At 44.1% G+C, this 17,489-nt stretch overlaps 3 protein-coding genes across 3 annotated transcripts in view; 2 read left to right on the forward strand and 1 right to left on the reverse strand.

Moving 5' to 3' along the window:
* JhI-21 (Juvenile hormone Inducible-21) overlaps positions 1–3,757 on the forward strand; it is a 51,302-nt gene extending 47,545 nt beyond the window's left edge. Inside the window, exons 3-6 of the mRNA XM_065239566.1 lie at positions 2,412–2,782; positions 2,848–3,172; positions 3,236–3,360; positions 3,417–3,757. Of these exons, the coding sequence (XP_065095638.1) occupies positions 2,412–2,782; positions 2,848–3,172; positions 3,236–3,360; positions 3,417–3,756 (1,161 nt within the window). The 3' untranslated portion in view covers position 3,757. The remainder of the gene's footprint in view (positions 1–2,411; positions 2,783–2,847; positions 3,173–3,235; positions 3,361–3,416) is intronic.
* Positions 3,758–3,922: 165 nt separating this feature from the next.
* Positions 3,923–11,144, reverse strand: MetRS-m (Methionyl-tRNA synthetase, mitochondrial). Its single transcript, XM_065239564.1, has 4 exons — positions 10,987–11,144; positions 5,008–5,976; positions 4,756–4,950; positions 3,923–4,695 (listed from the first exon to the last, which is right to left on the reverse strand). The coding sequence occupies exons 1-4, from the start codon at positions 11,075–11,077 to the stop codon at positions 4,289–4,291; spliced, it is 1,662 nt and encodes a 553-aa protein (XP_065095636.1). The 5' UTR covers positions 11,078–11,144; the 3' UTR covers positions 3,923–4,288.
* Positions 11,145–11,408: 264 nt separating this feature from the next.
* Tace (ADAM 17-like protease Tace) lies at positions 11,409–17,485 on the forward strand. The gene is made up of 7 exons (XM_065239557.1): positions 11,409–11,552; positions 11,637–12,391; positions 12,449–12,643; positions 15,967–16,105; positions 16,188–17,093; positions 17,160–17,319; positions 17,382–17,485. The coding sequence occupies exons 1-7, from the start codon at positions 11,441–11,443 to the stop codon at positions 17,416–17,418; spliced, it is 2,304 nt and encodes a 767-aa protein (XP_065095629.1). The 5' UTR covers positions 11,409–11,440; the 3' UTR covers positions 17,419–17,485.
* The last annotated feature ends 4 nt before the right edge of the window (positions 17,486–17,489 follow it).

Here is a 17,489-nt window from a genome sequence, read left to right on the forward strand (position 1 = left end):
TAGCTGAAAAGTTCAGAGGACTTTCGGGCTATGTTCTAAGCACCACTAGGAGAAAGTTTTGCAGATTCTTAACACGAACTGGTACGTGAACCAGAATAATTCCTTGTGTATCGTGGCATTGATGAGGCGATTATAGTTGCCACTGTTGCTCATGATGACCTGCTGCAAAAGATTCGTACAATACTGTATGTACGAGTGTATACATATACCAAAGCCGCCATCGGGCGCTCCCTGTTTTCCCTGTTGGCAATCAATCAATCTCCACTGAGGGTAAACAGTATACGCTGAGTATAACAAGCGGCGTGAATAGAAAAGCGAGCATAAAAGACTCACAGAGGAAAAACATCGCAAATAAAACCGATGATTGCGCCCGTACTGGAATGGTTCCGTTCGGCTAATATGGTGCCCATGGAAATAGTTTCCCAATGTCACGCTAGGGAGTACCAACTTAAAGAAAAAGCGAACCGCACCGCTCCAAGGTTCTGTAGCATTTGAATCAGACTGTAATCAACGGCAGAATCTGTGTCTACATTATTGGACTGTTGCTCGCTGTTGGTTGGTTGACCGGTTGCTAGTGGTGGACACACCCACCAGTTTCCGGCAAATTAAAGACTGTACTCGAAAAAAGTGAGACACACAAAAATGGTCGCACTAAAATTCATTTTAAGTCGGATTTGCTTCAAGCTTTCAGGGAATAAACTACAACAATATGGTTAGGTTTCTACTTTATTGCATAGCCGCATGCCCGCACCTTGCCCTTGACACTATTTATAAGGTTTTGGGCAATGGTGGGGTCGACTTCTTTTGATACTTTTACTCACTATTTCTTCAAAGCCAGCTCGTTCTCCAACACCTTAGGTGTTTTAAGAAGTCTGGCCTTCATGTTGGCCGAAAACTTCTCAATCGGGTGAAGTTCCGGAGAGTTCGATGGGTTGACGTATTTTAGTACAAAAACAACATTGTTGTTTTGCCAAATCCGGCCACAGATGGCCTGCCAAATCAAGAACTTTTTGGCGAATCAGTCCACTTGCTTCTTCCTTACTTTACGGCCAACCGTGATGTGGTAACGTAAGACTCCTGCCCCAGCAACTGCTTTGTGGGGTCTCCTTGAATGACTTCACCACCGAAGAAATCGTTGAATGATGGATTACCAGGTGTTTCCCGATCTATCTGTGGAACGCAGTCGGATTTTACACGACAGCGCACAAGATTTTTTAGCGGATGCCATGTCAATAACCACTTGACAGATTGTGATGAAATTCTGCCAGCGTAAACATTACACTCTTAGCTAGTTTCAGTCAAAATTTCATCAATTCGCAAAAATGTTACAAACTAATCAATGTGTCTCACTTTTTTCGAGTACAGTCTTTAACTGCTCGCATATAAAGTGTATAGCTACTGTCCCCTAGTTATTACTCGGTTTAGAAATGCAGCAGCATTGTTTGACGCGTTTAACGCTGTTATATTATTTCCATTACTTCGTCTCGCATTGATGATTTAAAACAGAAATTTGCAAACAGCAACAACAGCAAGAGCCATTAACAGTTTATTTGAAAAGTAGAAACAGGAGAATTCGAGTTGCTGGAGCGATTTGAACACATGGGCGTTTGATAGACGAGATGTGATATACATTTGCATTAGATGCCGGTTCCTGTATGAATAATGCAAGTTTGTTGACTGAGAGGTTCGAATACGAAACACGTTTAATAGTTCTGGCTACCCCGAGATGCTAGGTCGAAATAGAAAACATTGTATGGGTTGCCGTGATTTAAATCAACATCATTGCCTTATTATTTATTGGTTCAGCATTACGCTCTTAGAAAATTCCTCAAAACGAGTAAGAAATTTGCAACTAGGTAAAAAAAGGGTTTTCATTCAGTGTCTATAAATCATATCTATTTCGTTGTGCGGTTGTGCTGTGATAATGGCCTTTGCTGAATGAATTTGTTATTGAAATTAAATTCGAACTTATTATATTATGCATGCAACGTGGGGGAATAAAACAAATTAACCGCAGACAGGTTTGAGAGAAAATGAAGACAGACGAGTTTCACTAACTATATACTTCTCTAGGCAGCTGCCAACCCCGCTTGTAAAAGTAAACAAATTATTATTCTCTAACAAGAACGACGATCTCCTGAACCTAACTGCACATTCCTACAACTTCTAGTCGCGGAACAATGTCACCCATTCGCTAGCCATACCTATAGATATACATAGATTTACACATTCCCATTCACACCGACACCAGTCAGCAATGCCACCAATCGAGTTGGCTTTAATTAACAACAATTTACTAATTTACTCGCTTGAAGGACCATCCGCGATGGCCGTTCTCGATTGACCCTATTAATAATCGCCAAACTCCGCGGTTAATTGATGATTCCAATCCATTTCGTCTTATTTTGCAGGCCATCGTAGCGCTAACGTTTGCCCAGTATGCCGTGAAACCGTTCTTCCCGGACTGTGAAGCCCCAGACAATTCGGTGCGCCTCCTGGCGGCCGTATGTCTGTGCTTCCTGACGGCGATCAACTGCATCTCGACCAAGTGGGCCATGAAGATCCAGAATGTGTTTACGATGGCCAAGCTGACGGCTCTGGTGTCCATCATTCTGGCCGGAGTTTGGTTCATGGCAACGGAGAAATCGGACAACTTCGAAAACGCCTGGGAAGGTGACTACGCAATATCCAGCCTGGCGTATGCCTTTTACTCCGGACTGTTTGCCTTTGGCGGTTGGAACTATCTGAACTTTGTCACCGAGGAGCTGGAGAATCCCTACAAGTGAGTGTTGAGGGTAGATTTTGGGCATCATTACCTATCGAATAATGAACTCGTGTTATTCCCAGGAACCTTCCCCGTGCCATCTGGATTGCTATGCCCATGGTGACCGGTATCTACGTGCTCGTCAACCTGGCCTACTTTGCCGTCGTTCCCCGAAACGACATGCTTGCTTCGATCGCGGTTGCAGTCAATTTCGGTAATCAGGTGTTTGGCCCGGTCGCTTGGTTGATTCCGATCTTCGTTGCCTTGAGCTGCTTCGGTGGAGTCAACGGTATTCTGTTCACTTCGGCTCGGCTATTTTCGACCGGCGCTCAAGAAGGCCACCTACCGGCTTGGTTTTCGTTGGTGCATGTCAATCGACAGACGCCCATTCCGGCTTTGATCTTTACGGTAAGTTTCGCTTAAAACGTTCAAAATCAGAGGAATGTTTTAAATGAGTGTTTTTTTTTCCAGTGTATAACGTCGATTCTCATGCTTATGACTCCCAATGTAGTTGCCTTGATCAACTACTTCAGCCAGATTTTGTGGCTCTCGGTTGCAGCCTGCATAGCTGGCCTTCTGTGGCTACGTGTGACCAAGTAAGTCCTAGCTGATCGTCCACGTCGACAATTTCTAATGATCGTTTCTTCCACAGACCCAATATGCCACGACCGATTCGAGTAAACCTAGCTCTTCCAATCACCTTCCTAACGTGCTGCCTGGTCCTGGTCCTGGTACCATCCTTCTCGGAACCCATGAATCTCATCATCGGTGTCTGTATCACCCTGTCCGGAGTTCCCGTGTACTACGTATGTGTAGTATGGAATAAGAACAAAAATAGCCGATCGAGGAACGTCCTTATGGAATGGATCGAACGTGGATGTCAGATTATGTTCAACGCAGCATTCGTCGATTGTCACCACGATCGGAAGAACGATAGGGAGATGTCGGATATGCAGACCAGCATCGTCGACGAGAAGAATGTCTCCAACTAAAGCAGTTGAGCATTTTGTGGTTGCTTTAGGATCTGATTTCAGTTTTTATAGAACGATGTTTTACAAACGGGAGAAGGAAAGCGATTGCATTTATGGGCGATATTGTGCACCTGGTGGCCAAGAATCGAAACTATTGATTAGTGCTTAGTGATTTTTTTTTTCGTGAATTTAAGGGTAGCTTAGGCGTTTTGTCTAATAAGAGAGAATTTATTTTGCTACAGCGCGCAGTCACTGCACCCGGAAGGCAGCGAAGTTGTGGAACTGTTTACCATATATCAATATTGATGTCCTAAGATCTGAACATGAACAAATATTATACACATGCAAACAGCTTCATAAGGCTGCAAAAACTAATAAAACTTTATAGTTGTACAATAGCATCAGTGTACTTAATAAAACTATAGGAACGACATGCTCGTGCATTTAAAAGTTCATTTGATTTGGAAGAAAACCAGGATATTTTCTCAACTTCAAGGAATCGTTTGATTACACACCGTGCAGTAGTTCATCTCTATTCAAGTCTCCTCCACATTCAATTCTTCCTTTTCACTTTTTTCGCTTTCGGCTCTTGGACCACTGGTTCCTCTTTCGGCGGAATTATTCTCCTAAACAGCACCGCATCCGTATCCGCTAGAGGTCGCTCCACTTTTGCAAAATCCAATCTCAAATCCGTCCACGACCTACGACTCCGTTCAACGTTCAACTTATCCAACAATCTACCGCTCATGGTGGGAACGATCGGCTGCAGAATGATGCCAACATGGCGCAAAACTTCCATTGTCATGCCGAGAATGGTTTGCAGCTGAGCCTTCTCCTCCGGCTTCTTCAGCTTCCAGGGAGCAGTCGTTTCGAAAAAGTTATTCGACGCGTGTAGAACCTGCATCACGCTGTCCACTACCAGATAGAAATTGTACTGTTGATAGTGGAAGAGGCATTTTGCTGAAAATAAAACCGTCAAGATCAATTAGTAAATCTGAACGTTGTGCAACCTTAACCAACCTGGAAGATCGTTCAGCAGTTCCAGCATCTTTTTCGTGACGTCAAGCTTGTTTAACGTGTCAAACAAATCCTGGTGAACAACTGGAATTACCGCTTCCGGATTGAGGACCTTCCCGCAGCACCTTGAAAGTAGATTACCGAACGTATCCGCCAGCTCCGCGTTGAGAATGCGCATAATCTTCGTGTCACTATAGTCTACAAGAAGGTTCGTTTCAAAATTTCATCTGATTCAAGATTAAAAGCGTAACTCACTTCCATCGCTATGAGCCACACCTTCCCTCAGTAGAAAGTAGCGGATTCCCTCATGTGTATACAACGTTGCCCGTTCATTGGGATCCACTACGTTTCCCTTACTTTTGGACATTTTTTGACTATCCACCGTCCAATGGGAATGCACCAGCAGCTGCCGTGGAGGCTCCAGCCCTGCTGCAATCAAAAATGCTGGCCAGTAGATTCCATGAAATTTGAGAATATCCTTCCCAAGAACCTGAACCGTTGGTGGCCATCGCCGCGCGAATTCCGGCTGAGGATAACCACTCACCGTTAGGTAGTTCACCAAGGCATCTAACCACACGTACACTGTATGAGAGGGATCGGAGGGAACGTCAATCCCCCACGAAACTCTAGATTTAGGTCGCGAAATAGAAATATCTGGAAGCCGTTCCTGTAAAAAGTCCAGCAGAATCTTTCGGAACTTGATCGGCACTATACGATCTTCGCAACCTTTGATCCAGTACAGTACATCGTCCTGATGTCGATCCAATCGGAACATGAAATTCGTTTCCTCCGTCCATTCGACCGGATGTCCGGATTCGACCGAAACCTTAACGCCCTGATCATTCTCTTTCAGTTGACTATCGGTTAGGAATGTCTCGTCTGGGACGCAGTACCAGCCGGAGTACTGAGCCGAATAGATGCTGCCACTTCGATCCAATGCTTTCCAGAAGCTTTGAACTGCATACGAGTGATCCTGATCGGTCGTTCGGATGTACCGGGTGTGGGAGATATTGAAATTCTCGAACAGATTACGATACTGATCGGATATTTGCTGGCAGTACGTGGCTACGGGAACGGAATGGCTGGCGGCAGCTTGCTGGATCTTTGTTCCATGTTCATCGGTGCCGGTGCAGAAAATCGACTGAACGCCAGGGTTCAGGAGACTGTTGAATCGATGGATGGTATCGGTGATGACTGCCGAGTAGAGATGGCCGATGTGAGGAGCTAGAAGGTTCGAATCATGAGTGAGATTTCTTCGCGAAACCGGTTTGCGTGCTGTCAGCATTTAAGAACTAAGTGAGGTTGCATTAATTTAGGAAAAAAATACTTCTTCTCCCCCCTATCGTTACGTTTTCGTAAACCTGATACATTGCTTGCCACAAAATCTTAGACCCCCCTCCCCCTTAAAGCGTGACATAATATATGCATCAACCGACGTCATCGCTTTCACTGAGACTTGGCACATTGTCGCACATTGTCAAATCAAGTGTTTGGTTCCCAATACGAGGTTTTTCGATGCGATCGGAATCCGCACAACAGCCGCAAATCTACTGGTGAAGGCGTTCTCATAGCGGTCGGCTCTGGACTGTAGGCAAAAGTTATCGAAAACGATTTATGGAGTTGTGTGGAACAAGTTTGCATTGCCATTAAGCTCGCTGACCGCACTTTGTTTTTGTGTGTAGTTTACTTTCCTCCGGATCGAACTCGCGCCTCTACGCCTCTACGCTGATTGAATCCCACAGTCAGTCTATTCGAGCTATAATGGAGATCGCTACAGCTGCTGACGAGATGATAATCATTGGCGACTTCAATCTACCGGCAATTTCTTGGCGATCATCTTACGGTGGATTCCTGTATCCGGACCACGACCGTTCTACATTTCACTCTGGAGCTGTAAGCCTTTTGGATCATTACAGTATCGCCACTCTGAAGCAAATCAACCACGTGGTTAGTGAGAACAATCGTAGCTTAGACCTTTGCTTCGTCACCGCTCAGGATACTGCTCCGCATTTGTCTATGGCTGTTTCTCCGTTGATAAAGACTGTTCCACACCATCCTCCTTTAGTTATTGCACTTGAAGGCAACCAAATTCCTGAGGTCATTCCGCCCCCTAGTAGAGATCTCCTACGATTTCCGAAATGCTTACCACGACAGAATCGGGGAACTTCTTTCGAATTTGGACTGGCACTGATGTCAATGCAGCTGCCCAAACGCTCTCGCATATTTTGGCTTACGTCATTGAGCGACACGTTCCGAAAAAAAGTTCCTAAACAAGGCAATCATCATCCTTGGCAAACAAGTGAACTCCGTATGTTAAAGTCTTCCAAAAGAGCCGCGCTAAGAAAATACCCCAAGTTTCACACCCTACAACTCAAGGACCATTATGCGAGGATCAATCATGCGTATCAACGAACCAGTCGCCAATGTTATCGGCGTTATCAACGAGATGTTCAACGGAAGCTTCGATCGAGGCTTCGATCTAACTCGAAAACTTTTTGGAATTTTGTGAATGAGCAACAAAAGGAGTCTGGCCTTCCATCGACTATGGTACTGAACGGCGAAGAAGCTTCATCCCCTCAGGACATTTACCGTCTGTTCTCAACCAAGTTTGCGAGTGTATTCTCGGATGAGAACCTACCTGTCGAGCACGTTTCTCTAGCAGCCAGTAATGTTCCAATGTCTGGTCAATCTGGCAGCTATCAACATCGACCTCGCTATGATACCTAAGGCGGCTTCGCAACTGAAGTCTTCATTTAAGCCTGGACCTGACGGAGTTCCTTCCGTCTTTCTCAAGCTACACATCGATAGCCTGGTGGCTCATCTCTGCCTTCTGTTCGAAATGTCCCTCTCCAGTGGGGTGTTTCCTTCCTGCTGGAAATCAGCTGAGATGTTTCCAGTGCATAAGAAGGGATGCACAAGAAACATCGACAACTATCGCGGCATCACATCGTTGTGTGCCATATCTAAACTGTTCGAATTGGTCGTTATGGAACCATTAGTCTCTCACTTCAAGCAGCACTTGAGCGAAGACCTGCGTGGTTTTAATGGCAGGGCGGTCGACTACTTCCAACCTTCTGGCAAGTTCGTTGGGTAACGCCAGTTGAGGAAACGAAGAGCATATCTTACATACTTGCGTTGAACGGATTCAATTCTAGTGATCCAGCTAGCATGAAAAGGGCACCAAACAACTAAACTTGACTCCAATAAGGATCGCACAAGCGAGCAGTAGAGTGACCTGAGACATAGCGGGTCACGGAACTCGTCGGCAATTTTGAAAATAAAGCCCAATTGTTGATTAGCTCTGGAGATGTAGTGGATTCTGAAAGTGAGTCTGCAGTCCAAGGTAACGCCGAGATCCTTTATGTGTTCTTCACGAGCAAGACAGCGTCCGTAGAGAACATGGCCAAACATGATTGGTTCATTTTTCGGTGATAGGAAATAATGTAACATTTAGATTCATCAAATTTCTTGAGCACCAGTCAACAAAAATACCTAACATATTCTGGAGATTCCAACAGTCCGAGAGACTTTTAATAATTTTGTAGATTTTCGTATCGACTGCAAAGAAAACGCGACATCGTTTAATAAGATCGAAAACAGTAGCGGTCCTAGGTTACTGCCTTGCACACTTAAATTTTTTCGCCGAGATTCCAACAGCCGAGTAGTTCTGCAATTTATTTTACTGAGATTCGGTAAAACAATTGCCGAGACTCAGCTAACAAATAAAATTTTGCTGAGATTTCAGCTAACACGCATATATTTTGCAGAGATATCAGCAAAAGTAAATGCCGAGGTAATCGGCTGTTGGAGATTTTACCGAGCTAGATTAAGTGTGTGCGGAACTCCCGAGTTGTACATAGCGATTCACCAAGTAAGATCTGAACCAATCCACAGCCGTTGACGAGACGCCAAGTATCTCCAGCTTGGCAAACAGATGTCATCTACACTGACCTATCAGCCGCCTTCGACAAGTTGAACCATCCTATAGCGATCGCCAAACTGGATAGGCTCGGTATAAGCGGCAATCTCCTACGATTTTTTCCTCTGTTCGGGACCTAACACTACTGCGACCAGTAATTTGATCTATTGTAGTTTGTCCTTAGTTTAGTGCATGTCGTAGTTTAGTGCATGTCGTATTACTTCATCACTATTGAGAAATGATGAAGTATTCGATTTTTTTACAGTTGCCACTCTTGCATTTATCGCAAGGATCCAACTCTAATTGAAAGGTCCCGCTATTTATACCCTTCGGAGTGTTGAAGCACCCTCCAAAGGCGCGCCCCTTTGTCAGTCAAAATTGGATTCCTTAGCAACAACATTAAGGTATGACACCGATAATGACCATGCATCAGAACCCTAGTCTTACCCACTTCAAACTAGGGAACAACGAATAGAAGATTAGGAATCACATAGATGAAGACTAACTAACTCATTTTTTCCTTGTTTCAAGATCATCCTCGGTCCAGGCATAAAAAGTAACAAGGACTAAGATGTGTTCCTTGGATTACTGAAAAATCCTGTTCCCCTAGTTTGAAGTAGTCAGGATAAGGAATCGGTGGTAGATCTTACATCCCGTACGTTACGGGGCATCTCCTACGATGGTTCGCATCCTATCTATCTGATCGTCAGTTGGAAGTTGCAACCGATGACTGCCGATCTCCTTCGTTCCCTGCCACTTCGGGTATTCCGCAAGGTAGCCATCTCGGCCCGTTGACATTTCTTGTGTATTTCAACGACGTCAATTTCGTCCTTGACGGTCCACGACTGTCGTTCGCAGACATGAAAATCGCTCACTGCCACCTTCTCCAACTCCAACTCAACGCTTTTGCAAATTGGTGCCAACTGACCGGCATGGTTGTAAATCCAACAAAATGTTCAGTAATCACGTTCTCACGGAAGAAATATCCAATTACATTCAGTTATATCCTAGAAGGCGTTGATGTACATCGTGTGAATCACATTAAGAATCTGGTAGTCAGCATATCTCGTACGTGATCGACAAGGCATCCAGAACGCTCGGCTTCATTTTCAGGATAGCTAAAAGTTTCACGGACATCTACTGTTTGAAGTCGCTTTACTGCTCCCTCGTCCGGTCGGTGTTAGAATACTGCTGCCCTGTATGGAATCCCAATTACCAAAACAGTGTACAAAGAGTAGAGTCTATTCAACGACGAGTCATCTGGTTTGCCCTTCGACGATTGCCTTCGAGGGATCCTCATCGCCTTCCAAGCTACGATAGTCGGGGCCAGTTAATTCACCTGGATCCTTTGTGAAGTCGAAGAGATACGACAAGGGCCCTGTTTGTGGCAGACATTCTACTTGGCACGCGAGACGCTGCGTCAGAGATTCCGTTATATATTTTTAAGAATTAGGAATGAAGCTGGACTTCACGGCCTTTGTAGCGTGTTACTTCTTGACTATATTGTATTTCCTAGAATTGCTAAATCCATCATTATGACTAAACCCAGTATGTTGATGTAGGACCAAATTAAACAAATAAACTTCAAACAGGATTGGAAAATATGATTTGAAAGTTGTGACCAAGTTCGGTAAAAGTTGCCAACAAATGCCAACAAAAATGTTATCAAATTTCACCTTTTTCCAAGTGTTAAAGAGTAAACCGATGAAGAGAATCGATCATCGCAGTGAGGCCGTATTCGACAGTGAGCATGCATAAGGGCCTATACGCGATGATCGATTCTCTTCGTCGATTTTCTCTTTTGTTAATAACTCGCTAGATTTAACGTTTCTCGGTGCGTTTGCTGTTGCTTTTTATAGCCAATACAAACTGTTACTACTCTGCATTGAACAAATTCTAGAAAATTGTTTCGCTTAGCTGTAGCAATGCAAAGAGAAAATCGATGAAGAGAATCGATCATCGCGGATTCGCCCTTATGCAAGCTCACTGTCGGTATGATTCTGAATTTTAGAATATAACAGAAAAGCCGAAAGCTTTCCTGAAGTAGGTATGGATTCTCGGAAAATGAATTACAAATTTAACAATATATTATGACCGTGGTATATAATGCTTTGAAATTTGGCGCGTTCGACTAAACCTTCGAAGTTATCAATACCTGCTGTAGTTAGTTGCACAGAAAGATAAAGCATGGGAATAACATCCATGAATAATGGATGGGAATCAGATCAACACAAAACTTATTACTCAATCAACAAAGAACATATTTGCCTCGATGTAATGTTGATAAATAAATGTCACAGTTCTTCCTTACTTACCTGCATTCACGTAGAAAATGGGCGTTGTTACAAAGGAAAAATTATTGCTTTTGCTACAAAACCACCGAATTTGGTGGATATTCTTCCACATTTCGAAGTTAAACTTGGTTCAATCAAATCGTATCACATCAACAAAAACAATCAGCTTCGCACTGCTGGCTCACACGGGCACATTTTGCTTGCAGCGGATCGCAATTTTTGCACAGCAGATGTCAACAAACCCCGCAAGCCGGTCAGCTGTCGATCAGCTGGCGTGGGCTGGCTGTGACAGCCGAAACAGCTGATCGTCGGGGTTTGCTTACAGCCGTACGCTCACATTGCAGCGGCACGTTTGTTTGGCTTCCACCGTTGACAGTTCCACGAATATTCGTACCAAACGCTCAAAGTAGGAAAAACAAATATGGTGGTCTAGTGAAAATTTCCTTGTTTGTGCGTGAAAATTGCTTATTTCTTGATGAAAACTCAAGCAAATATGGATCAAAAGTGGAGGAATCGCTTCCCTAGTGTAAAACTCGCATCAATAGGCATAATTTTATCAGTTCTTTGCTCGTTCCAAGCGGCAAATGGTAAGTGAAAATGTTCGCCCCTGATGGGTATGCAAAATTGAGTCCATTATCGATCCGTTTTTATCTCTGGTCTGTTTGTTGCAGCACAACTTCACAAAAACCTAAAACACTACGAAACGCTGCACGCGGACGATCTTACGCATCGGATCACGAAACGGGGCACCAAGCACAGCAGCCACCCGTACAACACGATCAAGGAGGTGGAATTCAAGGTGCTGGGCCGGAACTTCCGCCTGATTCTGCATCCGCACAAGGAAGTACTCCACAGTAACTTCCGGGCGTACTCAGTTGACGGAAGCGGAACGGAATCGATTGTCCATTTGGATCATGATAGCTTCTTCAAGGGGAGGGTTTTCGGCGAGACGAACTCCCACGTGAACGCACAACTGGAGAACGGAGTCCTGACGGCTTCAGTGATGGTTCCAGGCGAGACCTACCACATCGAACCATCGTGGAGACATCTGGATCAGTTGACCGATAGGCATATGATTGCCTATAAGGCTTCGGATATCATGTTCAGCTGGGATGATGTGGAGGCTGTAGGTGGGGAAATGGGAGGCGTGCCGAAGACGTGTGGATACATCAAGGAAGGTGCGGAACTGGAAGGCAGTGGCGACGATGGGGAGGACGGGATAGAGGGGTTTGAGAATATACCATCGGTGTGGACGGCGGAGGCTGAAGGAGAAGACAAAGAGGTGAAGCAAATTCGTAGGAAGCGCCAGGCGGATCAGTATGAGTACACCCCGACGAAGACCCGATGTCCGTTGCTGCTGGTGGCCGATTACCGGTTCTTCCAGGAAATGGGCGGGAGCAACACGAAAACGACCATCAATTATTTGGTGAGTTGTGGTCGACTAATTATGCTCAAGTTGTTTCTAACAAGTTTATATTTTCAGATAAGCTTGATCGATCGTGTTCACAAAATCTACAACGATACCATCTGGCAGGATCGTTCCGATCAGGAAGGCTTCAAGGGGATGGGCTTCGTCATCAAAAAGATTGTGGTTCATTCGGAGCCCACGAGGGTGCGTGGCGGCGAGGCACACTACAATATGGTCCGCGAAAAGTGGGACGTACGCAACCTGCTGGAGGTGAGTGAATGAATTTGAGAGGTTATGCGTTTTTTGGCGTAGGACTACGTCTGTGTGGACTATCGCAGTATTACTGGGGTGCAAATCAAAAAATTGTGTAACGAAATAGTGTTAGGTTTCAAACGCTTATAACATGGCAATTTATTGATGGATTTCAATTCTTTTCACACCCTTTGATTCAGAATTGATATAAGATTTGTTTGGTACAAAAATTATAGTTATTTATCATTAGTAAACTAATGAAAATGGATCTAACTTTAAGTTAAGTCTACGAGTACACTAGTACACGTCCAATGAGATTAACTCATTGGGTTACTTAGTGAATGAGTATATTTTTCCTCTATTTTCTAGGAAAAACTTCTTGAATACCGTAGAATCCCGTTGAATAGCTAAAATTGTATTTAAACGGCGCTCACTTTGAATTTGTTTAACGGGTATCCCTACAGTGGCCAATGGCGCTACACAATCTAATGCAATTGTAAGTTGAATTCAACTCAAGTATTGAGTTACTTTTATCGGCCGTGTAGACAGGTAATTTTTTCTCGAATTTCGTCATATTCGAGCATATTTTGAGGATAATTTGACTCACTCAGAGTAACCCCACTTTCACGATTTTAAGTGAAATGCGAGGAGAAATGTTTAGTGATGTCATGGTGGTTAGAATTAGTAACCTTCAAAGGTAAACAGTTATTGAAAAAATATTTATCTTTATTTCCTACAAGGCCGTAACGGGTAATTCTAAATGAGTAATCAGTTCCAAATTCACCATGAGTTCACTCTTCATCAAAGCTGTTTCAGATGCATAAGGCATATTGGAAGGTGAATAGTTTAGTTGAGAATTCGTCTTCCAGGTGGCACTAATAAATTATTCGCTTAACTTGACATCTTGACTAGATGGTTCTGTCTTTGGAAAACTTGTTTAAGTGAAAGAGACTTATTGGATGGTGTACATCACAATAGTATACTTTTTAACTTCTCATTGCTAGTATACCATTTCACTTCTTATTGGTTTAACTTGCGACTTCGACTAGATAGAAATTAGCGCTCTTGGATAAAGTTGTTCTGATGAATACGACATATTGGATGATGGAGTGATCAGTTCAGAATTCGCTCCGCATGTGACGCTAGTGTGCAATTTGACACCTTATTACTTGCTTTAACATGACAGTACGACTAGATGGAAGTTTGTTTGTTCATATATTTTGCTATGTGGCTTACAAATAGAGCTTCATACTTGCCGAAGAAAGCATCCAGCTAAGTAGACAAACAAAAAACTTGTGGCCTAAAATGACTTGTCACGACCTGACGACGCAGGCATCAAAATATAGTATCCGGATAGTATCCGCACAATATAGGCTGCCGATAGGGATGGCATCCAGATTATATGTAGTAAAAATATATTATTTTATATTAAACGAAAATTAAATTGACGAGGCCATTCTAGGCCATCGAGGCCATCGATATTCGACGTTATTTTGGAATCCAAAATGGCGGCCATCGGGTTTCAGAATAAGTATCAAATACCATACAATAGGGTATTTTCGGAACGAGGATGCCGCGTAGATGGTAAAAATCGATATCCGACGATATGTTGGAATGCAATATGGCGGCCATCAGGATTCAGAAAGTGTCAAATATCCTACAATATGGGTATTTTCGGAACGGAGACGACCCGTAGATGCCGAAAATCGATATTCGACGCCATTTTGGAATCCAAGATGATGGCCATCAAGTTTCCTAAAACATGTCAAATACCCTAAGATATGGGTATTTCGGCACGGTGACAACGCGTAGCTGCCGAAAATCGATATCCGATGCTATTTCAGAAAAGGCGTCAAATACCCTACAATATGGTTATTTTCAGAACAGGGACAACGCGTAGATGCCGAAAATCGATATCAGATACCACTTTGGAATCCAATATGGCGGCCATTAGTGTTCAGAAAGTTTTAAAATATCCTACAATTTGGGTATTTTCGGAATGGGGACAACGTGTAGATGCCGAAAATCGATATTCGATGCCATTTTGAAATCCAATATGGCGGCCATCGGGTTTCACAAAAAGTGTCAAATGCCCTAAGATCTGGGTATTTTCGGAACGGAGACCACGCGTAGATGCTGAAAATCGACATTTGTAGGCTATTTGACACTTCTTCTGAAATTGGAAGCTAACATCTTGAATTTCAAGATGGCGTCGCACATCTATTTCTGACTTTTTGATGTCAGCCCGATTCCAAAAAAACTCACATTGATCGGTTTTGGACAGTATTTCACAGTTTTTTTTTCTGAACCAAAGCCGTCATCTTGGGTTTAAAGACGGCGTGAATTTACAACTTTTTCTTAAACCGGATGCCGCCATCATGGATTTCAAAATGGCGTCGGATATTGATATCCAATCCCCAGACGTCACTCCGATTCCAAAAATACCCATGTTGATGGGACGGCATCAGCATTTCCCATTTTTTTTTCTGAAATAGGAGGTCGCCATATTGTAATGGCGTCGGATATCGATTTCCGGCCTCTAGACGCCATCATGATTCCAAAAATACCTATATTGATGGGTATTTGACAATATTTCCCACTTGTTATGAAATCGGAAGCTGCCATCTTGGATTCCGAATTGGCGTCGCATATCAATTTTCGATCTGTAGACTTCATACCGATTGCAAAAATATCAATATTGATGTGTATTTGACTGTATTCCCACTTTTTATTAAGTCGGAAGCCGCCATCTTCGATTTCAAAATGGCGTCGGATATCGATTTTCATCCCGATTCCAAAAATACCTTTATTGTTGATACGTATTTGACAGCATTTCCCACTTTTTCTTAAACTGGAAGCTGCCATCTTGGATTTAAAAATGGCGTCGCATATCAATTTTCGATCACTATACGTCACCCCGATAAAAAAATACCCATATTGATGGGTAAACCAACCACCCAATAATGATAAATTTTACAACCATGATCTATGCGCACACGCTTAAATGAACCGAGTGAACAATCAACAAAAGTCACAAAAACTGCGCGAATTTGGATCGAACAGCTTTGCTTCAATGCAAAAGTAAGTTCATTTGACAATGAAAGAAGAAATGAACACGAGTCAAGCTAAAACAATGAAAACCGATCAAAAGTGGTTCTGTTGATGTTGACGGGGATCTGCTCGAAGGGGGAGCTGTGATAACGTGACCTAATTGTCACGAGACAGAGGGGAGAGGGGGTTAATTTTGAGCAAAAATTTGCGTAACACAATTAATGAACGCTCCCTCAACCGTTCTCTCCTAAATGCTGCATTGGATTCGCGGAAAACCGTTCGATCTTAAGATCTTCTCCCGCGAGTACAGCCACAAAGACTTCTGCCTGGCTCACCTGTTCACGGACCTTAAGTTCGAAGGCGGCATTCTAGGTCTGGCATACGTCGGATCGCCCCGGCGTAACTCCGTCGGTGGTATCTGTACACCAGGTGCTTCTTTATCTTAACTTCTGACCTCGTATTTTTCCCGCAGCATTTTGAACTAACATTCTAATCGTTCCTTTCCCCGCAGAGTACTTCAAAAACGGTTACACACTATATTTGAACTCCGGGTTGAGCAGCTCCCGGAACCACTACGGTCAACGGGTTATAACGCGCGAAGCGGACCTCGTCACAGCGCACGAGTTCGGGCACAACTGGGGCTCAGAGCATGATCCGGATATTCCGGAATGCTCGCCGAGTGCCTCCCAGGGTGGCAGCTTCCTGATGTACACCTACTCGGTCAGTGGGTACGATGTGAATAATAAAAAGTTCTCGCCATGTTCGTTGCGATCGATCCGCAAGGTACTGCAGGCCAAATCCGGTCGGTGCTTCTCCGAACCGGAGGAATCGTTCTGCGGCAATTTGCGGGTAGAAGGTGATGAGCAGTGCGATGCCGGGCTGCTGGGTACGGAGGATAACGACGGTTGCTGCGACAAGAACTGCAAGCTAAGGCGGAGTCAAGGGGCAGTTTGCAGTGATAAAAATTCACCGTGCTGCCAGAACTGCCAGTACATGATGGCCGGGGTGAAGTGTCGGGAAGCCCAGTACGCAACATGCGAACAGGAAGCCCGATGCACTGGAAGCCATGCTGATTGTCCCAAAAGTCCCCCGATGGGAGACGGTACCATGTGCCAGGAGCGAGGACAATGTCGCAACGGAAAATGTGTACCGTACTGTGAGACGCAGGGATTACAGAGCTGTATGTGCGATACGATGGCCGACGCTTGTAAGCGGTGCTGTCGGCAGAGCATCAACGAGACGTGCTTCCCGGTGGAGCCACCGGATGTGCTGCCCGACGGAACGCCCTGCATTCAAGGATTCTGCAACAAGGGGATGTGCGAGAAAACGATCCAGGATGTGGTGGAACGGTTCTGGGATATCATCGAGGAGATCAACATCAATAAGGTGCTACGATTTTTGCGGGACAACATAGTCAGTAAGTGGTGAATGTTTGGACTGATTGAAAAGAAATTTACTTATCAAATGATTTTCAAACTTTCAGTGGCCGTGGTGATGCTGACAGCGCTGTTCTGGATACCCGTCAGTTGCATTATATCTTACTTTGATCGAAAAAAGCGCAAGGAAGATTGGAAGGAATACGAATGGAGCCAGAAGTTGGATTTGATTCATCCCAGCGATCGCAGACGCGTGATCCACATTAGGTTCGTGTAAAGGTAACGATCTTCTTCTGTATATCGATTCTAACCACTCATATCATATTCAGGGTTCCACGCCAGAAGATAACCGTCGCACGAATGTAAGTAATCGTCTACATTTAGATACTTTCCTTCCCACACCCCAAGCTCTAGTCCCCATTGCATTTAAGATCAAC

The sequence above is a fragment of the Ochlerotatus camptorhynchus genome, unplaced genomic scaffold (assembly GCF_037179485.1).
Source record: "Ochlerotatus camptorhynchus isolate MF236.1 unplaced genomic scaffold, CSIRO-AGI_Acam_v1.1 ptg000056l, whole genome shotgun sequence".
NCBI lineage: Eukaryota > Metazoa > Arthropoda > Insecta > Diptera > Culicidae > Ochlerotatus > Ochlerotatus camptorhynchus.

Excerpts from the sequence above, each read along its gene's own strand:
- MetRS-m (XM_065239564.1), bottom strand. The coding sequence starts at position 11,077 with ATGTGGAAGAATATCCACCAAATTCGGTGGTTTTGTAGCAAAAGCAAT. Across the intron at positions 5,977-10,986 it reads CATTTTCTACGTGAATGCAG|CTCCTCACATCGGCCATCTC; the intron begins GTAAGTAAGGAA and ends CGAACCTTCTAG. Across the intron at positions 4,696-4,755 it reads ACTGCTGAACGATCTTCCAG|CAAAATGCCTCTTCCACTAT; the intron begins GTTGGTTAAGGT and ends TTTTATTTTCAG.
- Tace (XM_065239557.1), top strand. The coding sequence starts at position 11,441 with ATGAAAACTCAAGCAAATATGGATCAAAAGTGGAGGAATCGCTTCCCT. Across the intron at positions 12,392-12,448 it reads AAACGACCATCAATTATTTG|ATAAGCTTGATCGATCGTGT; the intron begins GTGAGTTGTGGT and ends TTATATTTTCAG. Across the intron at positions 12,644-15,966 it reads ACGTACGCAACCTGCTGGAG|ATCTTCTCCCGCGAGTACAG; the intron begins GTGAGTGAATGA and ends TTCGATCTTAAG.